The following is a 16262-nucleotide window of genomic DNA, read 5'->3' on the forward strand; positions in this document are numbered from 1 at the left end:
AAAAGAAGTGAGGGAAAGAGGGTAGGTTGGGAAGAATTGGTAAGATTGTTGCGAAAGGTGACAGTGATCAAGATGCATTGTATTCATAAACTGCTCTGCTGAATGGCAACTCCTTTGTCCAACTACTTAAAGATAATAAAAAATCTTTTAAAGGAAAGAAAAGAAACCAGATAAAAGTTGACAGGTTTTGCATGAAGGTTAAAAGAGGAGCCCAGGCTCTTGAAGTTCTGACCATATTCTTCAAGATTCAAATGTGTTATAAATGAGCACCCATGGCTCATGCCTGTAATCCTAGCTACTCAGGAGGCTGAAATCTGAGGATCAAGGTTCAAAGCCATCCCAGACAGGAAAAATCTGTGAGACTCTTACATCCAATTAACCATATCAAGCTGAAAGTAGAACTTGCTCAAATGGTAGAGCACTAACTAGCCTTGAGTGCAAAAGCTTAGGAACAGCATCCAGGCCCAGAGTTCAAGCACCGGACCAGCTAAACAAACAAATGTGCAAAACAACATATTGAAAGTTAGTTTCAATTATAAAATTATCAGGAGTAGGATATATGTGACTGTATCAGTGACTTAATATAAACATTAATTAGGCTTCGCCATTAATATAGGCATTCATTAGACTTTGTTTTTATTTGCACAGGTAAATCTGAGGCATTTTCGCCGAGGTCGGAGGAGGTCACTTGCACTTGTAGCACATACTGGCTATCTGCCCCACCAACAGGATCCACACCAAGTCCACAGGAACACTCCACTGCACGCCAATGCACTCTGCCACTTTCATATCGCAGCCAGCATCAACCCAGCCACAGGTAATGGACATAGTTTTGAAATTGTGTAAATTTATTTTTATTATTACAAATAAATTATGTGGTTAGGTTTTTTTTTGTTTTTTTTTTTTTTGGCCAGTCCTGGGCCTTGGACTCAGGGCCTGAGCACTGTCCCTGGCTTCTTCCTGCTCAAGGCTAGCACTCTGCCACTTGAGCCACAGCGCCGCTTCTGGCCGTTTTCTGTATATGTGGTGCTGGGGAATCGAACCTAGGGCCTCGTGTATCCGAGGCAGGCACTCTTGCCACTAGGCTATATCCCCAGCCCTTAGTTTTTTTTTAATGTAAACAATACATTTAGTTTTTGGTGGTGACTTACTTTGCCAGTTTTTCATTGTAGCAAATTGACTAGTTTCTGTATTTGGTTTAAAAAAAATTTTTTTAGTTTTGTTTTTTCTTGTACTGAGTTTGAACTCAGAGTCTTATGTTCAACTTTCTTGATCACAGTTGGCATTCTACCAGTTAAGTCACATCTACAGTCTGGCATTTTGCTGTTTAATTGGAGAATCTTGCAGACTTTTCTGCTCAGGCTGGCCTTCAATAACAATCCTTTAGGTCTCAACCTCCTGAACAGAATTATAGGCATGGGCCACCAGCATCTAGCTTATCTGCTTTTTCAAGCCTAAAACCATGATTTGATTCATAATATAAATCTTTATAAGCCATTGAGATTCATTGTTAGCTTAGTCAGTAGTTAAGATCAGAACTCTTACCTAATAGAGATTTATACCACAGAAATAAATACTTTAGCTGGGGATATGGCCTAGTGGCAGAATCTGTAAGAGTGCGTGCCTCGTATACATGAAGCCTTGGGTTCAATTCCCCATCACCACATATACAGAAATAGGCAGAAGTGGTGCTGTGGCTCAAGTGGCAGAGTGCTAGCTTTGAGCAAAAAGAAGCCAGGGACAGTGCTCAGGCCCTGAGTCCAAGCCCCAGGACTGGCAAAAAAAATAAATAAATAAATACTTTAAAGTCATCTTATAGTTGAAACTATTGTGTTTGGTACTTATTCTTTGGATTTATTTCATAAAGAAGTAAGAAATATGTAAAAGTTATATCTGGAAGAATTAAGAAACTATACTGAAATTTGTGTGTGTGTGTGTGTGTGTGTGTGTGTGTGTGTGTGTGTGTGTATGTGTGTGTGTGTCCATCATGGGGCTTGAACTCTGGGCCTGGGCACTGTCCCTGACCTCTTCAGCTCAAGGCTAGCACTCTGCCACCTGAGCCACAGCACTACTTCCAGTTTTCAGGTAGTTAATTGGAGATAAGAGTCTCATGGTCTTTCCTGCTGCGGCTGGCTTTGAACCATGATCCTCAGATCTCAGCCTCCTGAGTAGCTAGGTGGTACTCGGCTTGAAATTTGTATTAGTAGAAAAACTAAAAGATCTTTAAGTTTAGAAATTTATGTGTTTATCATTAGATATTTTATGCGAGTAGAAGACTCACGGGCACAGTTGATAATGGCTTTTAAACTACAATCTTGAAAAATTACTTAAAATTACATACAACATTTGTACATGATAAATGCTATACATATAGAAAGTGGGAAATAAAAGCTTCCTCTTTCACTTTACTTCACCGTAGTCCTCTTTCTAGAAGATGGCCATTATTGGAGACAATACATTGTACAACGTTCTTAAGCATTAAGTATAAACTGTTCGCTAAGAGCTAGAAATGGCAACATTGCATTTTTAAGGGAACTTAGCAATAAGCATTGTCTTTTAGTTACATGAATAAAATTCTATTCATCAAAGTGAGATGTGCTCTACTAGGTCAAAGTGTTTATATATGTTTGATACATATTGTTTCCAGTCTTAGAATTTACTAGATTGAAGTAAATACTCAAGGTATCCATGAGCCAAAAAATATAACTAGAATATTGAATAATCTTTATTAAAAATTATCTTGGCTCGAGAAAGGTCTGTCACCTCTATCAAAACATATAATGGCAATGGTTATAATACACAGTTACCTGTAAGGTCATTGAATTAATTTTGAAGATAACAGTGTTAGGTAAAGCATAATACTGGGGAGGAGGTATAGTTTCTTAGAATCTCAAAATTTAAAAATGGCAAGATTTTGAAAATACAGCTTGACAGGAGTGGCACTGTGGCTCAAGTGGTAGAGCGCTAGCCTTGAGCACAAAGAGGTACAGGGACTGTGTGCAGGCCTTGAATTTAAGCCCCAGGAACTACTAAAATAAAAAATATAAGCTGGGCACTGGTGGCTCATGCCTGTAATCCTAGCTACTCAGGAAGCTGAGATCTGAGGATTACAGTTCAAAGCCAGCCTGGGCATGAGACTCTTATCTCCAGTTAACCATCAGAAAACCAGAAGTGAAACTGTGGTTTCAAGTGGTAGAGCACTAGCCTTGAGCACAAAAGCTTAGGAATAGCACCTAAATAGCACTTGAATTCAAGCCCCATAACAAACACAGAAAGAAAGAAAGAAAGAGAGAGAGAGAGAGAGAGAGAGAGAGAGAGAGAGAGAGAGAAAGAAAGAAAGAAAGAAAGAAAGAAAGCTTGAATATTGTCATTAATGGAAAAGGCCTGAGGGTTTACAGAGAAAGGAAAGTTAATGTCAGCATGTCAGGTTAAAAAAATTGTTGCTATTGATTTGGGCACTGGTGGTTTATGCCTATAATCATAGCTGCTTAGGAGACTGAAACTTATAAACATGTCTGTGTTATAGACATATTTCCCCAGGAGAGTATTTTTTAGAACTAAAGTAAACAGGAATAGTTAAATTATGGTATATGACCTAGAATATATAATTTTATTTCTTTTATAATAAGCATAGTAAATTTGCTACTTAAATATGTTTTTGTTGAAAATAATATTGACAGCTGACACCTGTGATTCATGCCTGTTTGTAATCCTAGCTTAAATCATGGTTTGAAGCCAATCAGGGCAAAAAGTCCAGGAGACTCTTACCTCCAGTTAACCATACACACTAGAAAAAAAAGGAATGTATTTTTATAAGTTGAAAGATAAGTATAGTACTACTTTAAATTTGTCCATGTTCATAGAATGTACAACCCCAAGGGTGAACCCTAAGGTAAATTATGGACTCTGAATGCTGGTGTTATGTCAAAATGTGTTCATCTATTTTAACAAACACTAGTGGACTACATTGATAATGGGAGGGACTGTGCTTAATATGGAATGCAGGTGGCAAGTTCTGTACTCTTCTCTGTTTTGCTGTAAGCTTTAACTGCTTTAAAGTAGTCATTTAAAAGTTAACTCAAACTAAATCAGATTTAATTAAAAAGTGGAGAAATCTTTCTCAGACAGAAGTTAAGTGCAGTAGTCAATAATTAAAACAAGAGATCTGAATGTTTTGTATACCAGAATAATAACAATTGTTATTTTGTGGCTTTTTCTATACAGACATTCCACTTCTTCCATCTATAACATCTCTGAGTTTAAGTGAAAATCAAGAAGAGAGTGGACCTTTTGTAGTACACTGGTTAAACAACAAAGAGCTGCATTTTACTTTGTCCATGGAAGTCTTTCTACAGCAACTTAGAAAAAGTTTTGAACAGCCATCTTCTGAGGCCAGCATGGAAGACTCGAATCAGGCAGATGTAAAATCTGATGAAGGTAAAGCATTAAGAAAAATGAACAGTTTTAAAGTATATTCAAACAGGTTTTAGAAACAGGTTTTTGTTTGTTTTTGTGCCACTGGAGTTTGAACTCACCCTAGGCTTGCCAGGCAGGTGCTCTGCTACTTGAGACATTAAGTAGCTTTTATATTAGGGCAAAACTAGCTATTGTTAGAAATACAATTCCAAGATTACAATGCATAATACAGATGTAGAGTAGATGTTCCATTTTCACTTTTCTTCCTTCTACATGGTGGTTCAAGACCTTAAAGGATCTTTATTCTTGGGATTGTTTTTCAGCCTTTAAGACCGAATAGCCCAAATTGCTGTCTATAGACAGGATCAGGATTACAGGGTGTTTTAGGAATGCAGAATCTCAAATTGGGAGCTGGTGGGTCATGCTCTCAGGAAGCTGAGATCTGAGAATCCCCCTTCAAAGCCAGCCTGGGCAGGAAAGTACAGTTCACCAGCAAAAAGCCAGAAATGGAGGTTTGGGACAAGTGGTAGAACATCAGCCTTTAGTGAAAAAACCCAGCAAGAGTGTGAAGTCCTGAGCTGAAGCCCTGGTACTGGCCCTATAAGAAAAAGGAAAGAAGGGAGGGAGGGAGGGAGGAAAGGAAAAAAAAAAGAGAGAGAGAGAAAAAGAAGGAAAGAAGGAAGGAAGGAAAGAAAAAAGGAAGGAAGGAAGGAAAGAAAGAAAGAGAAAGAAAGAAAGAAAGAAAGAAAGAAAGAAAGAAAGAAAGAAAGAAAGAAAGAAAGAAAGAAAGAAAGAAAGAAAGAAAGTGGAAAGAGTGAATACCCTGGAATGTTTAGCCAAGTACAGGTACTGTTGTTATTATGATCTCTGATGAGCTAATACTGTTTTGCAGTTGTTTTGTACAATTCCATTTGTTTTAATTCTTTCAGGGACAGTGCCTAGGTCCTGTGTTCAAGCTCCAGATCAGCACACACACACACACACACACTCGCACACGCACATGCACACACATATACACACACAGGCACTGTCCCTGAGCTTTTTACTCAAGGCTAGCACTCTGCCACTTGAGCCACAGCTCCACTTCAAGCTTTTTTGGTAGTTTTAGTGGAAATAAGAGTGTCATAGATTTCTCTGCCCAGGTTGGCTTTGAACCATGACCCTCAGATCTCAGCCTCCTGAGTAAGCTAGATTACAGACATAAGCCACTGGTGCCTGTCTTAAAGCTTTTTATTAGCTTATAGTAATAGTCTCAATTCATTTCCTTGGTTCATGAACCTTTTGCTTTAGAAATGGATGATGGTGTTGATGATCTGAAAATAAATCATGAAAAGAAGGAACTGGGAGAAGACAAAATGGTACCAAACTCAAGTTTTGCACCATTGCCATCAGCTGCCATTGATCATGAGATTGAAGTACTTCTGTCTGAATGGAGCAAAAATGCAGACATGCTTTTCAGTATCCATCCCATGGATGGTTCTTTACTAGTTTGGCATGTAGATTGGCTGGATGAATACCAGCCTGGAATGTTTCGCCAAGTACAGGTACTGTTGTTATTATGGTCTCTGATGAGTTAATACTGTTTTGCAGTTGTTTTCTACGATTCTATTTGTTTTAATTCTTTCTTGCTTTCTTAATTCCTAGGTGTCCTTTGTTTCGAGAATTCCTGTAGCTTTTCCTACAGGTGATGCGAACTCTCTCTGTAAAAGCATAGTAATGTATGCTTGTACCAAGAATGTTGACTTGGCTATTCAGCAAGGGAGACAAAAGCCCTCTGGCCTCACTCGATCTACATCAATGCTTATCTCTTCTGGTCAAAATAAGTCATCTAATAGCTTAAAATTAAGTATTTTTACCCCTAATGTTATGATGATTTCAAAGCATGCTGATGGTTCTCTGAATCAGTGGCTAGTAAGTTTTGCTGAGGAATCTGCTTTTTCTACAGTTCTTAGTATTTCTCACAAATCCAGATACTGTGGGCATCGTTTTCATCTTAATGACTTAGCTTGCCACTCAGTGTTACCATTATTACTGACAACGTCTCACCATAATGCATTAAGGACACCAGATGTTGATAACCAAAAGAAACCTCATGATACTGTAAATACTGAAGAATGTTCCCTGGTACACCAAAATAAAAGCACCATTGATGTGGCATTTCAGGATCCCAATGCAGTTTATAGTGAGCTTATTCTTTGGAGGGTTGACCCAGTTGGGCCATTGTCCTTTTCGGGAGGAGTGTCTGAGCTTGCCCGGATCAATTCTCTTCATGTTTCTGCCTTTTCCAATGTGGCATGGCTTCCTGCTCTTATACCCAGTTACTGTCTTGGTAAGCATTCTGATTTTCATTTCAGTATTTAAATTTTCTGACATTGTTACTGAAGGCTAAAGTATAAATGATGTAAATGCTTTCTAGGTGCATACTGTGACTCTCCTAGTGCTTGCTTTGTGGCTAGTGACGGGCAGTATCTGAGGTTGTATGAAGCAGTCATTGATGCCAAGAAGCTTTTATGTGAGCTCTCCAATCCAGAAATTTCTGTACGTACTGCCTTTAAAAACTTGTCTAAGTATTAAATGATATTTTTCAGATACTTAACTGTTGTTACTGAGCATGTCTAGGGTTCTGACGTATAATTTGTATTCAGTATGTCTTTTGTTATTTTTTTCACATTTGTATTGTATCTGTTTTATAGTGATTCTAAGCTAAAGAAACCATCATTCATTTAAAAATTAGGATCTAAGCCAGGGGTATAGCTCAGTGGCAGAGCATATTCTTAGTATATTTGAGGCCCTGTTTTCAATTCATAGCATACACACATTAAAATTAAGAGTTTAATCTACAGTATGTGTTTCTGTAACACTTCTTTGCTCATGGGTAAATGGAGACTAATGGGAGCATTGTGTATAAGTTGTTAGTTCTTTTTCTAGATAAGTAGGGCTAGAACAAAAGGAGTGAAAATTTAATCTTAAACATGAAAGAGAAAACGCTCAGGCAGGAGTCCTAACTATAACACTATAAGGCTTTCACCATTAGAAATAGATGCACTCTTCCTATGTTGACTAATAGCAGTCTACCCACTGCACTGTCTCTTTAGTACCTCAGGATTTCAGTTTTTCTCTAGTGTTGGTGCCTTAAATGTTTTTTGTTCATTTGTTCATATTCTTTCTTCTCTCCTCTTTCCCACTTTTCCCTTTCTTCCTCTTTTCTTTCTTTTTCTTTTTTTTTTTTTTTAAGCCCAGACTGGTCTCAAACTCACAAAAGTTCATACCTCAGGTGCCTAGATGCCAGATTCACAGGCATATGTGCCAACCAAGGCTAGTTTTTTACTATCCCGGAGGCAACTTTTAGCTGCTTAGGAGATTCATGCAACTTTCCAGTCTTTAACTTTGTGGATACACACTATTCTCCCCATCAGCACTTTCCTGTACCAATTCAAAAGCTGTAAATTTTTTTGGAGGTGGGGTTTGCATTCAGGGTCTTGCATTTGCTATGCAGGTGCTATACTACTGACCTGTGCTTCCAGACCCACTTTTAAAATTATGATATTGGAATTTATTCCAAGAGAATAGATGAAACATACCCATATACACTCACAGATCAACTTGTGAGGTGATGTTTCTAGAAAGAAGTATCTATAATAGCCAAATTTTTAAAAAAATCAAACACACCAAACCTTTTCACTAATTTAATGAACATTTATTGAGTACTTCTGTGTGCTAAGCACAGGAAGACAAAGGTAATTCCTGCTTTCCTAGAGAAGTTGCGTGCATAAATACTTTAGAAGCACAAAATAAGAATGGATAATGCACAACAGAGGATCACAAGAGCCCAATAGCTATACCCTTATGATCACATAAGATGATGCTAAGTGAAATGAACTCCATTTTATGAAAATGATTGTTATATCACAGTTGTAACTACTTTCAACATCCCATGTGTATCTGTAGTTTCTACTATTGATGATGTTCGTGTATCACCTTCTTGTGATTGTATCTACACTATCTCTGTAATCTTATCTGAGTGTATGGGAAACTGTGTAGTGGTATTAGAATTAGGAAATTCAAAGGGAATACCAAAATTGAGAGACAAAGGGTAAAATACGAGAAACAACAACAAAAGCAATACTTGCAAAACTGTTTGTGTAAGTGAACTGAACACCTCAGGGGGGGGAAAGGGGAGGGCGGAGAGGGGTATGAGGGACAAGGTAACAGTACAAGAAATGTATCCAATGCCTAATGTATGAAACTGTAACCTCTCTGTACATCAGTTTTATAATAAAAATTAAAAAAAAAAGAATGGATAATGGCAGCCACATACATTAACTTGTCTAGTAGTAGATCAAAAGGTAGGCATAGCCAGGTGTCAATGGTTCATGGCTATAATTCTAGCTACTTAGGACACTGGTATCTATAGTACTATGGTTTGAGACCAGCCCAGGAAGGGAGACTTATGGGAACCGCTAAGAACACTATTATTCTTGTAGATTCTACATTGACTTCACAGAGGAGCATGTTAGTGATTGAAAGAATGAGCCTTGAAGCAAACTGAATGGGTTTAAATCCTAGCTTTCCCACTCCAGTTCAGTGACATTAAGAAAGTTTCATCGTCTCTCTTATCTCATTATAAAATGGGAATATTAACAGAGTAGACATAAAGGGACATTAGAGTTGATTAAATGAATTAATATGGGTAAAGCATTTATAATAGTCCTGGGTACACACAGAAATCAATCAGCCTCTGCAGATTTTAAAATATAAGGATTATGTACCAGGCCTAATGGCCTATGCCTATAATCCCAGTTACTCTGAAGGCAGAAACCAGGATGATCATAGTTTGAGGAGAGCCAGTGCTAAAAGTTAGCAAGACATCTAAAATAAATTTAAATTTTGCATGATGGTTCATGCCAGTAATCCCAGTTATGTGGAAAGCATAGACAGGGAGATTGTTAAGATTGTTACTGAGATTAGCCACATATCATCCTGCTTATTTTAAGAGAGGGTCTTGTTTCTACTTAATTTGCCTTTTTTTTTCCCCCTGCCAGTCCTGGGGCTTGAACATAGGGCCTGGGCACTTGGTCACTGTTCCTGAGCTGCTTTTTTTTTCTTTCCCAAAGCTAGTGCTCTACCATTTGAGTCACAGCTCCACTCTGCCTATGGTGTTTAATTGGAGATAAGGTCTCATGGACTTGCCTTCCTGGTTTGGCTTCAAGCCCAGACCCTCAAATCTCAGCCTCCTGAGTGGCTAGGACTACAGCCATGAGCTTCCAGCACCCTACATGATCTGTCCTTTCTGAGTTGGGATGACAGGCACCTGCAACTGCATCCAGCTTTCCTTCATTGATAAGGGAGTCTGTCTGACTTTTCTGCCTGGGCTGACCTGAAACCTTGATGCTCCCAGTATCAACTTTCCACATAACTTAGATTGACAGGCACTTACCACTTCTCTCACCTATGGGTTGAAAAGAAGTCTCTTGAACTTTCCTACCTGGGCTGGCCTTGATCCACGTCTTCTCATTCTCAGCCTCCCAACTAGCTAGGATAGCAACTATGGTATTCCAGTACTCAACTGATATGTAACTATTTACTCATGCCTTTGTAACTCCTAGTGAGGTAAAATCCTAGAGTATTAGTACTTGAAAGGTACTATGTGTAGCCCACTTGAACTTAATTATTTTTATTGTTGTGCCTGAAATTTCATGTTTATGTTTAACTTATTAAATTAAAGTTTTAATTTATTTTCTCTTTTTTTGATAGAAATATGTTGGTGAAGTGTTTACCATTGTCAGTCAGCAGTCAACAGCCAGGCCAGGGTGCATTATTGCATTAGATCCTATAACTGAACTTGTAAGTATTATGTGCTGCACATTAGGTAAATAAAACACACATGACATCAACTTATGGTGGTATTTATTCACATTCAGCATGGCAGGAAAACCCAGCTTCTTCATGTGTTTCAAGAAGACTTCATTTTGAATAACTTGGAGAAGAAAAGTCTGGGGAAGGATAGCACTCCCTCTGATACAGGTAAAGAGAAATATCAGTATGGTAGGCAGTTAATAAAGATGAATGGATTGGTTTCTAAATGTATTGAAGTTAAAATTGTTCTGTATATGCTTATTATTTTTATTTTTGGCAGTACTGACCTTTCAACTCATAATTTTGTGCTTAATAGGCAGGCACTTGAGCTATGCCTGAAGCCTTTTTTGCTTTTAGGTTATTTTTCAAATAGGGCACATTTTTTACCTTGTCTGATGTCTAACCTGCACCGCTTGTCAAGGGCATTACAAGTATCAGCCACTATGTCCAGCTTGTTTGTTAAACTGGGATCTTGTTAAGTTTTTACCAAGCTGGCCCTGATCGACAATCTTTTCCTGACCTTCTCCTCCCAAACAAATAGAATTGTAGGCATGAGCAGCTGACCTGGCATTTGTGCTATTTTTTTTTATTGTTTTTGTTTGAAACATAGTCTCATTATGTGGTCTAGGCTGGACTGGACTGCAATCTTCTTATTTATACTTCCCACTGTAGCTGGTGTATGCCATCATGTCCAGCTTTTTTCAGTTGAAACTGAGTCTTAGGAACTTTCCTCAATCCTAATCTCAACCTCCCAAGTGGTTGGTACGAAAGGTGTGTGCGAGCTCGCCCAGCTCATCTTTACATTCTTAATGAGGAAAAATTCAAGGTATTTTCTCAGTTGCATGTGTTTGTTAGTTTATTATTAATGTGTAGAGTTTGGGCTTTCTTTTGTGTGTGCCAGTCCTGTGGTCTGAACTTAGTGTTTTGGGCACTGTCCCTCACCTTTTATTGCTCAAGGCTAGCACTCTACCATCTGAGCCACAGCTCCACTTCTGGCTTTTTGGCAATAAAAGCCTTACAGACTTGCCTGCCCTGTCTGGCTTGGAACTTAGATTCTCAGATCTCAATCTCCTGAGAAGCTAGGATTACAAGTATGAGCCACCAGCTACATACTTGCTAATGTGCATGTGGGTACATTCCTATGTTATTGGTTTCAATAATGTGGCAAAATCTGCCTTTTCAAAAGCCATAACTTAAATAAATAGCCTTAAATATATCTTGTGTCCTAATACTATTTTTTTTTTTTTTTGTCCATCATGGGGCTTGAACTCTGGGCCCTGCGTGTGCTGTCCCTGAGCTCATCAGCTCAAGGCTAGCTCTCTACCACTTGAGCCACAGCACCACTTCCTCCTAATACTTTTATAATAGAACAACTTAATTTTTTGGTTAAACGTCACACAAATTGTTAATTTGAGTGAAAGAATGCTGATTAGCTGTAGGTAAAGCCTTGGGTGGTCAGAAAAAAACCTTAGAAAGCAACCCTAGCCCATGTCAGTTAATCAAGTGTAGAGTGCTGTTACCTACATTATTAAATTAGTCTGGATTTCTTTCTTACATTTCTGTACACTTCTTCTACCTTTCCCTTTTTCTTCTCCTGAGGAGGCACAGTTAGTAGTTCTCCCTTCGATGTTTACTATCTAATCTCCTGCCTTGTTCTCAGATTTATGCTTTGCCTTGAAAAAGACAGGTTCTGCACATAGGCATTATTCCTTTGTTTCTTCATTGTAAACATGTCAGAAGTTTGCCCAGAAAGATGAGTAACAAAGATGACAGGTGGAGCCTAAAGGATTATCAAGTGTTCCTATTAACAATTCTAATCTCTTTAAATTAAAAATTTTAAGCAAAAATTACTTTCTCTGCCTACAGTTGAATTTTTTGTGCTCTTTATCTTTTCTGTTTCTAAGATTCTATAGATTTATTGTTTTTATGTTTATTTTTGTTTTTATTTTTCTTAAAATACCCATGGAATTCTTATTGACTATTAGGCTAACGTTCTACCACTTTGAACCACAGTGCCACCTCCAGTTTTCTGTTTGTTAATTGGAGAAAGGAGTCTCATGAACTTTCCTGCCCACGCTGGCTTCTAACTGTGATCCTCAGATCTCAGCCTCCTGAGTAGCGAGGATTACAACCAGGAGCCACTGTTGCCCAGCTTACCATTATTTTTATTATTAGAATTTCCCAGAAAATGCCTATGGAGTTAAATCTTTATGTTCTTTTGTCAAGAAGAAAGGTACTGGGCTGGGAATATGACCTAGTGGCAAGAGTGCTTGCCTCCTACACATGAAGCTCTTGGTTTGATTCCCCAGCACCACATATATAGAAAACGGCCAGAAGGGGCGCTGTGGCTCAGGTGGCAGAGTGCTAGCCCTGAGCGGGAAGAAGCCAGGGAAGGTGCTCAGGCCCTGAGTCCAAGGCCCAGGAATGGCCAAAAAAAAAAAAAAAGAAGAAGAAGAAAGGTACTTTACAGACATTATTAGGGTATTATTTTGTTTTAGTAAAATTATTACAAGTAGATTGAATTAGTCTTTTTCTTGTCCTATAATTCTTACTTCCTTTTAATTCTTATGATTTAAATGCCTAACCCATCTAGAAGATGTCATCAAACGTGTCTCTTCATTTAATCTCTTGTCACATGGTAATTTAAGATCTTCATGGTTTTTCTGATGTTCCTTTGGGGACTTTTCCCCCCTAATATTAGTTGCTTTCTGTTTTTACATATTTTTATTTATATCATTTTATAATTTTTGTTTACATAATTTTGTAAATAATAAAAAAACTTACACTAAAGTTTTTTGTAAAAGAAATAAATTGTCATTTTATAATATTTTAGGTGCATTCTTACTTTGATTTGTGCAACCTTAATGCTGTATAAATTACGTAGTATGAGTTATTATGAACACTTGTATTTTGATCATTAGATAAGAAACATGAATAGAAAGAAGTGTTTCTGCTATGAAAGTTAATTACTTGGAAAGATTTTGGCCATGTAATTTTCATCATGATTTATTGATAAGTATGTATCATATACAGTTCCTTTCCTTTTAGGAATTTTTTGGTTAATATGTTTTACTCTGAACAATTTGCAGTGATAACTGTAATACATGACTTTCAAAGCTTATCAGTTAAAAATGAAATATAAGCATAGCATTCATATAAGTGTTCAAATGTTAATACAAATTCATTTGGTAAGGAAGTAGAGCGTATTCTATAATGCCACCTTACATTTAGAACTCTAGATAATATTATCATTTTCTTTTTCTAAAAAAGGCATTTACTTTAACCTTAATGTATTAGTAATTATCTCTTACCTAACACTAATATTGAAAAATATTACTGATGCCAACAGGCAGCCTAGCTAATGGATTTTCTGAAAAATTCTACCTGGTTGTGATAGAGTGTACTCAGGACAACCGTTCACTGTTACGCATGTGGAACTTACATTTAAAATCAATTCCTGTCTCCTTGGGTGAGTTTGGTTTTTTTTTCTTAACTTTAAATTCACTTAATCACTAGCAAATTTTGCACAAGTAGACGGTTCAGGGCATATTACTACCTACAGTCATTTTATGTAGTAGTGATAGTTATGGTTTATTCAGTTGATAGAGAAAACAACTCATTTTCTTGCAGTAAAAAAATTATGACATGTCTACAACTTTATCTTTTGGACTTGTGTGTGTGTGTGCATGTGTGTGCGCTGCTTTTGGGGTTTGAACTCATTGGCTGGGTGCTGTCCCTGAGCTTTTTTTTTTTTTGGCCAGTCTTGGGGCTTGGACTCAGGGCCTGAACACTGTCCCTGGATTTTTTTTTTTTAACTCAAGGCTAAGATACTACCACTTGAGCTAAAGCTCCATTTCGGACTTTTAGGGGGTAATTAGTTGGAGATAAGAAACCCACAAACTTTCTTGCCTGGGCTGGTTTCAAACTATGATCCTCAGATCTCAGCCTTGTGAGAAGCTAGGATTTTAGGCAAGAGCCACTGATGCCTGGCTGGATTTTTAAAGTAGCTAATATAATCTACATAGGATTCCCTCCCAGTTTTTGCTCTTTTCCTTATGTTTTATAGATGAAAGAATAGATACAAAAATTTCTGAAGTAGTTTGGCAACCAGAAGAACATTATTCTTCTTCTCCGGAGAAGATCCCGTCTCCATTTGCACAGAAGTTTCAGGCTTGCAGAGCCAATCTCCAGAGCACCAGCAAGTTGACTCTGTGTTCTGAAATGGTGTACAGCCAGGAGTTGCAGTTACCTGAAGGAGTTGAGATAATAAGTGTGAAGCCATCAGCAGGTGTGTAAATTTGATGCAAAAATATTTATCTAACTTTACAATCCACAAATGTTTCTAATACCTCTGAAATCCACAGCCTTCCAGGGGATTCTCATGCACACGTGTTAAGAATACCAAGAAGAAATACATAGCTTCTTTATTTTTATGGTTTTGATGCACTTTTAGTATATCCTCTAGGCTGGTCTTGAACGCTTAGATTCAAGCATTCCTTCTGCCTCAGTCTCCCAGGAGCTAGGTCTAAAATATGTACACCAGACTAGGCTCTTTTACTTCAATTTTATAATCACCCAATTATTTCATAGTCAATATATGGCTGTTAGTCACAAAGTCTAGGATAGAAGCTAGCAGTTTGTTCCAATTAGTGAACAAGATGATTTCTGTACACACCAGCGATCCAGAACCACTTGTTCCAGGGCATCAAGAATGCAGATACAGCATCTGTCTCCTTTATCACTGATTATTTTATTTTCGTAGTCAAACTGTGTCTTTGTACTTTTCTACTTTTCTGCCTTTTTTTTCCTTGATATCCTAAAGTTTGAACTTGAGGCCTTACTAGATAGGCCCTTTCCCCTTGAGTCATATTGCCAGCCCTTTTTTTTTTTTGCACTGTTCTTTTTGAGATGGGGTTTCACTTTTTGCCTATGTTTGTGTTTAGACTATGATCCTCCTATTTTGGGCTTCCCATCATAGCTGGAATAACGGGTGTGTTCCTCTAGACCCAGCCTCTTCACTTTGAGATGGAGTCTCATGGACTTTTCTGTTCAGAGTGACTTGGAACTGTGATCTTCCCAGTTTCAACCTTTGTCATTGCTAAAAAATAGCATACCACTGCACCCAGCTATTGGTTGTGATGGGGGTCTCAAGAACTTTTTACCTTTTGCCTAGGCTGCCTAGACCTGTGGTCTTTTCAATCTCAGCTTCCCAAGTAGCTAGGATTACAGATATGCAGCACTGGCACCTGGCTGTCTGTTCGTTTAACTTTTTGCTGGATGATTTTAAATGCTATTCAGAATCCCGAGTTATTATCAAGTATTTAAGATTTTCTGAATGATGAAGTTCTCAGGAGTTGGGAGCATTAACAGTGTTCCAACTTTTAAATTCTGCTTCATTGTATATTTTAATTTAAAATACCAGGAAAAGTAAACCTTGTCAAAAACTAAGCAAGGTATTGTACATACCTGTAAATACCAGCACTTGAAAGCTGAGGCAGAAGGATCACTAATTCAAGTCTCCTTTGGCCAACAAGTGAGTTTGAGGCCAGCCTAGTATACATAATGGATATCCTGTCACAAAACAAATGAAAAGTAAGGGGGAAAAATGAAAATATTTTAAACAGCTTTTGTTATTAGCTGAAACAGTATGGTATTCACTACTGAATTCTAATGAAAATAACACTGCAGATGTACAGAATCCAAAAATATTTATCAAAGTAACTTTATTTTGAGCAAAGTTGTTTGAAAGAACTCCTGTGGAAAAATAGGGTTTTGTTTGTTTGTTTGGCAAGAAGAGTAGCATATGTAAATTTTATTCAACACTGTTGCCAAAATGAGAACTTTAGTTCAGAGAAACCTATTATGCATAAGGTGGGATTTACCTTTAACATGTTCGTTTAAATGTTCACATAACATTTTTTATGGTAATAGTTACAACAGAGGTCAGAAATACTTGGATTAGAACAGAACCACATCTATGTGTGTTCATG

At 37.7% G+C, this 16262-nt stretch overlaps 1 protein-coding gene across 3 annotated transcripts in view; it reads left to right on the top strand.

Moving 5' to 3' along the window:
- Dmxl1 (Dmx like 1) overlaps positions 1-16262 on the top strand; it is a 101553-nt gene that overhangs the window by 21124 nt on the left and 64167 nt on the right. For all 3 annotated transcript variants that reach the window (XM_048334292.1, XM_048334290.1, XM_048334291.1), the window contains exons 9-17: positions 649-817; positions 4225-4437; positions 5707-5960; positions 6061-6745; positions 6833-6954; positions 10171-10260; positions 10338-10440; positions 13622-13741; positions 14339-14560. In XM_048334292.1, the coding sequence (XP_048190249.1) occupies positions 649-817; positions 4225-4437; positions 5707-5960; positions 6061-6745; positions 6833-6954; positions 10171-10260; positions 10338-10440; positions 13622-13741; positions 14339-14560 (1978 nt within the window). The remainder of the gene's footprint in view (positions 1-648; positions 818-4224; positions 4438-5706; positions 5961-6060; positions 6746-6832; positions 6955-10170; positions 10261-10337; positions 10441-13621; positions 13742-14338; positions 14561-16262) is intronic.

This window comes from Perognathus longimembris, chromosome 25 (assembly GCF_023159225.1).
Source record: "Perognathus longimembris pacificus isolate PPM17 chromosome 25, ASM2315922v1, whole genome shotgun sequence".
Classification (NCBI taxonomy): domain Eukaryota; kingdom Metazoa; phylum Chordata; class Mammalia; order Rodentia; family Heteromyidae; genus Perognathus; species Perognathus longimembris.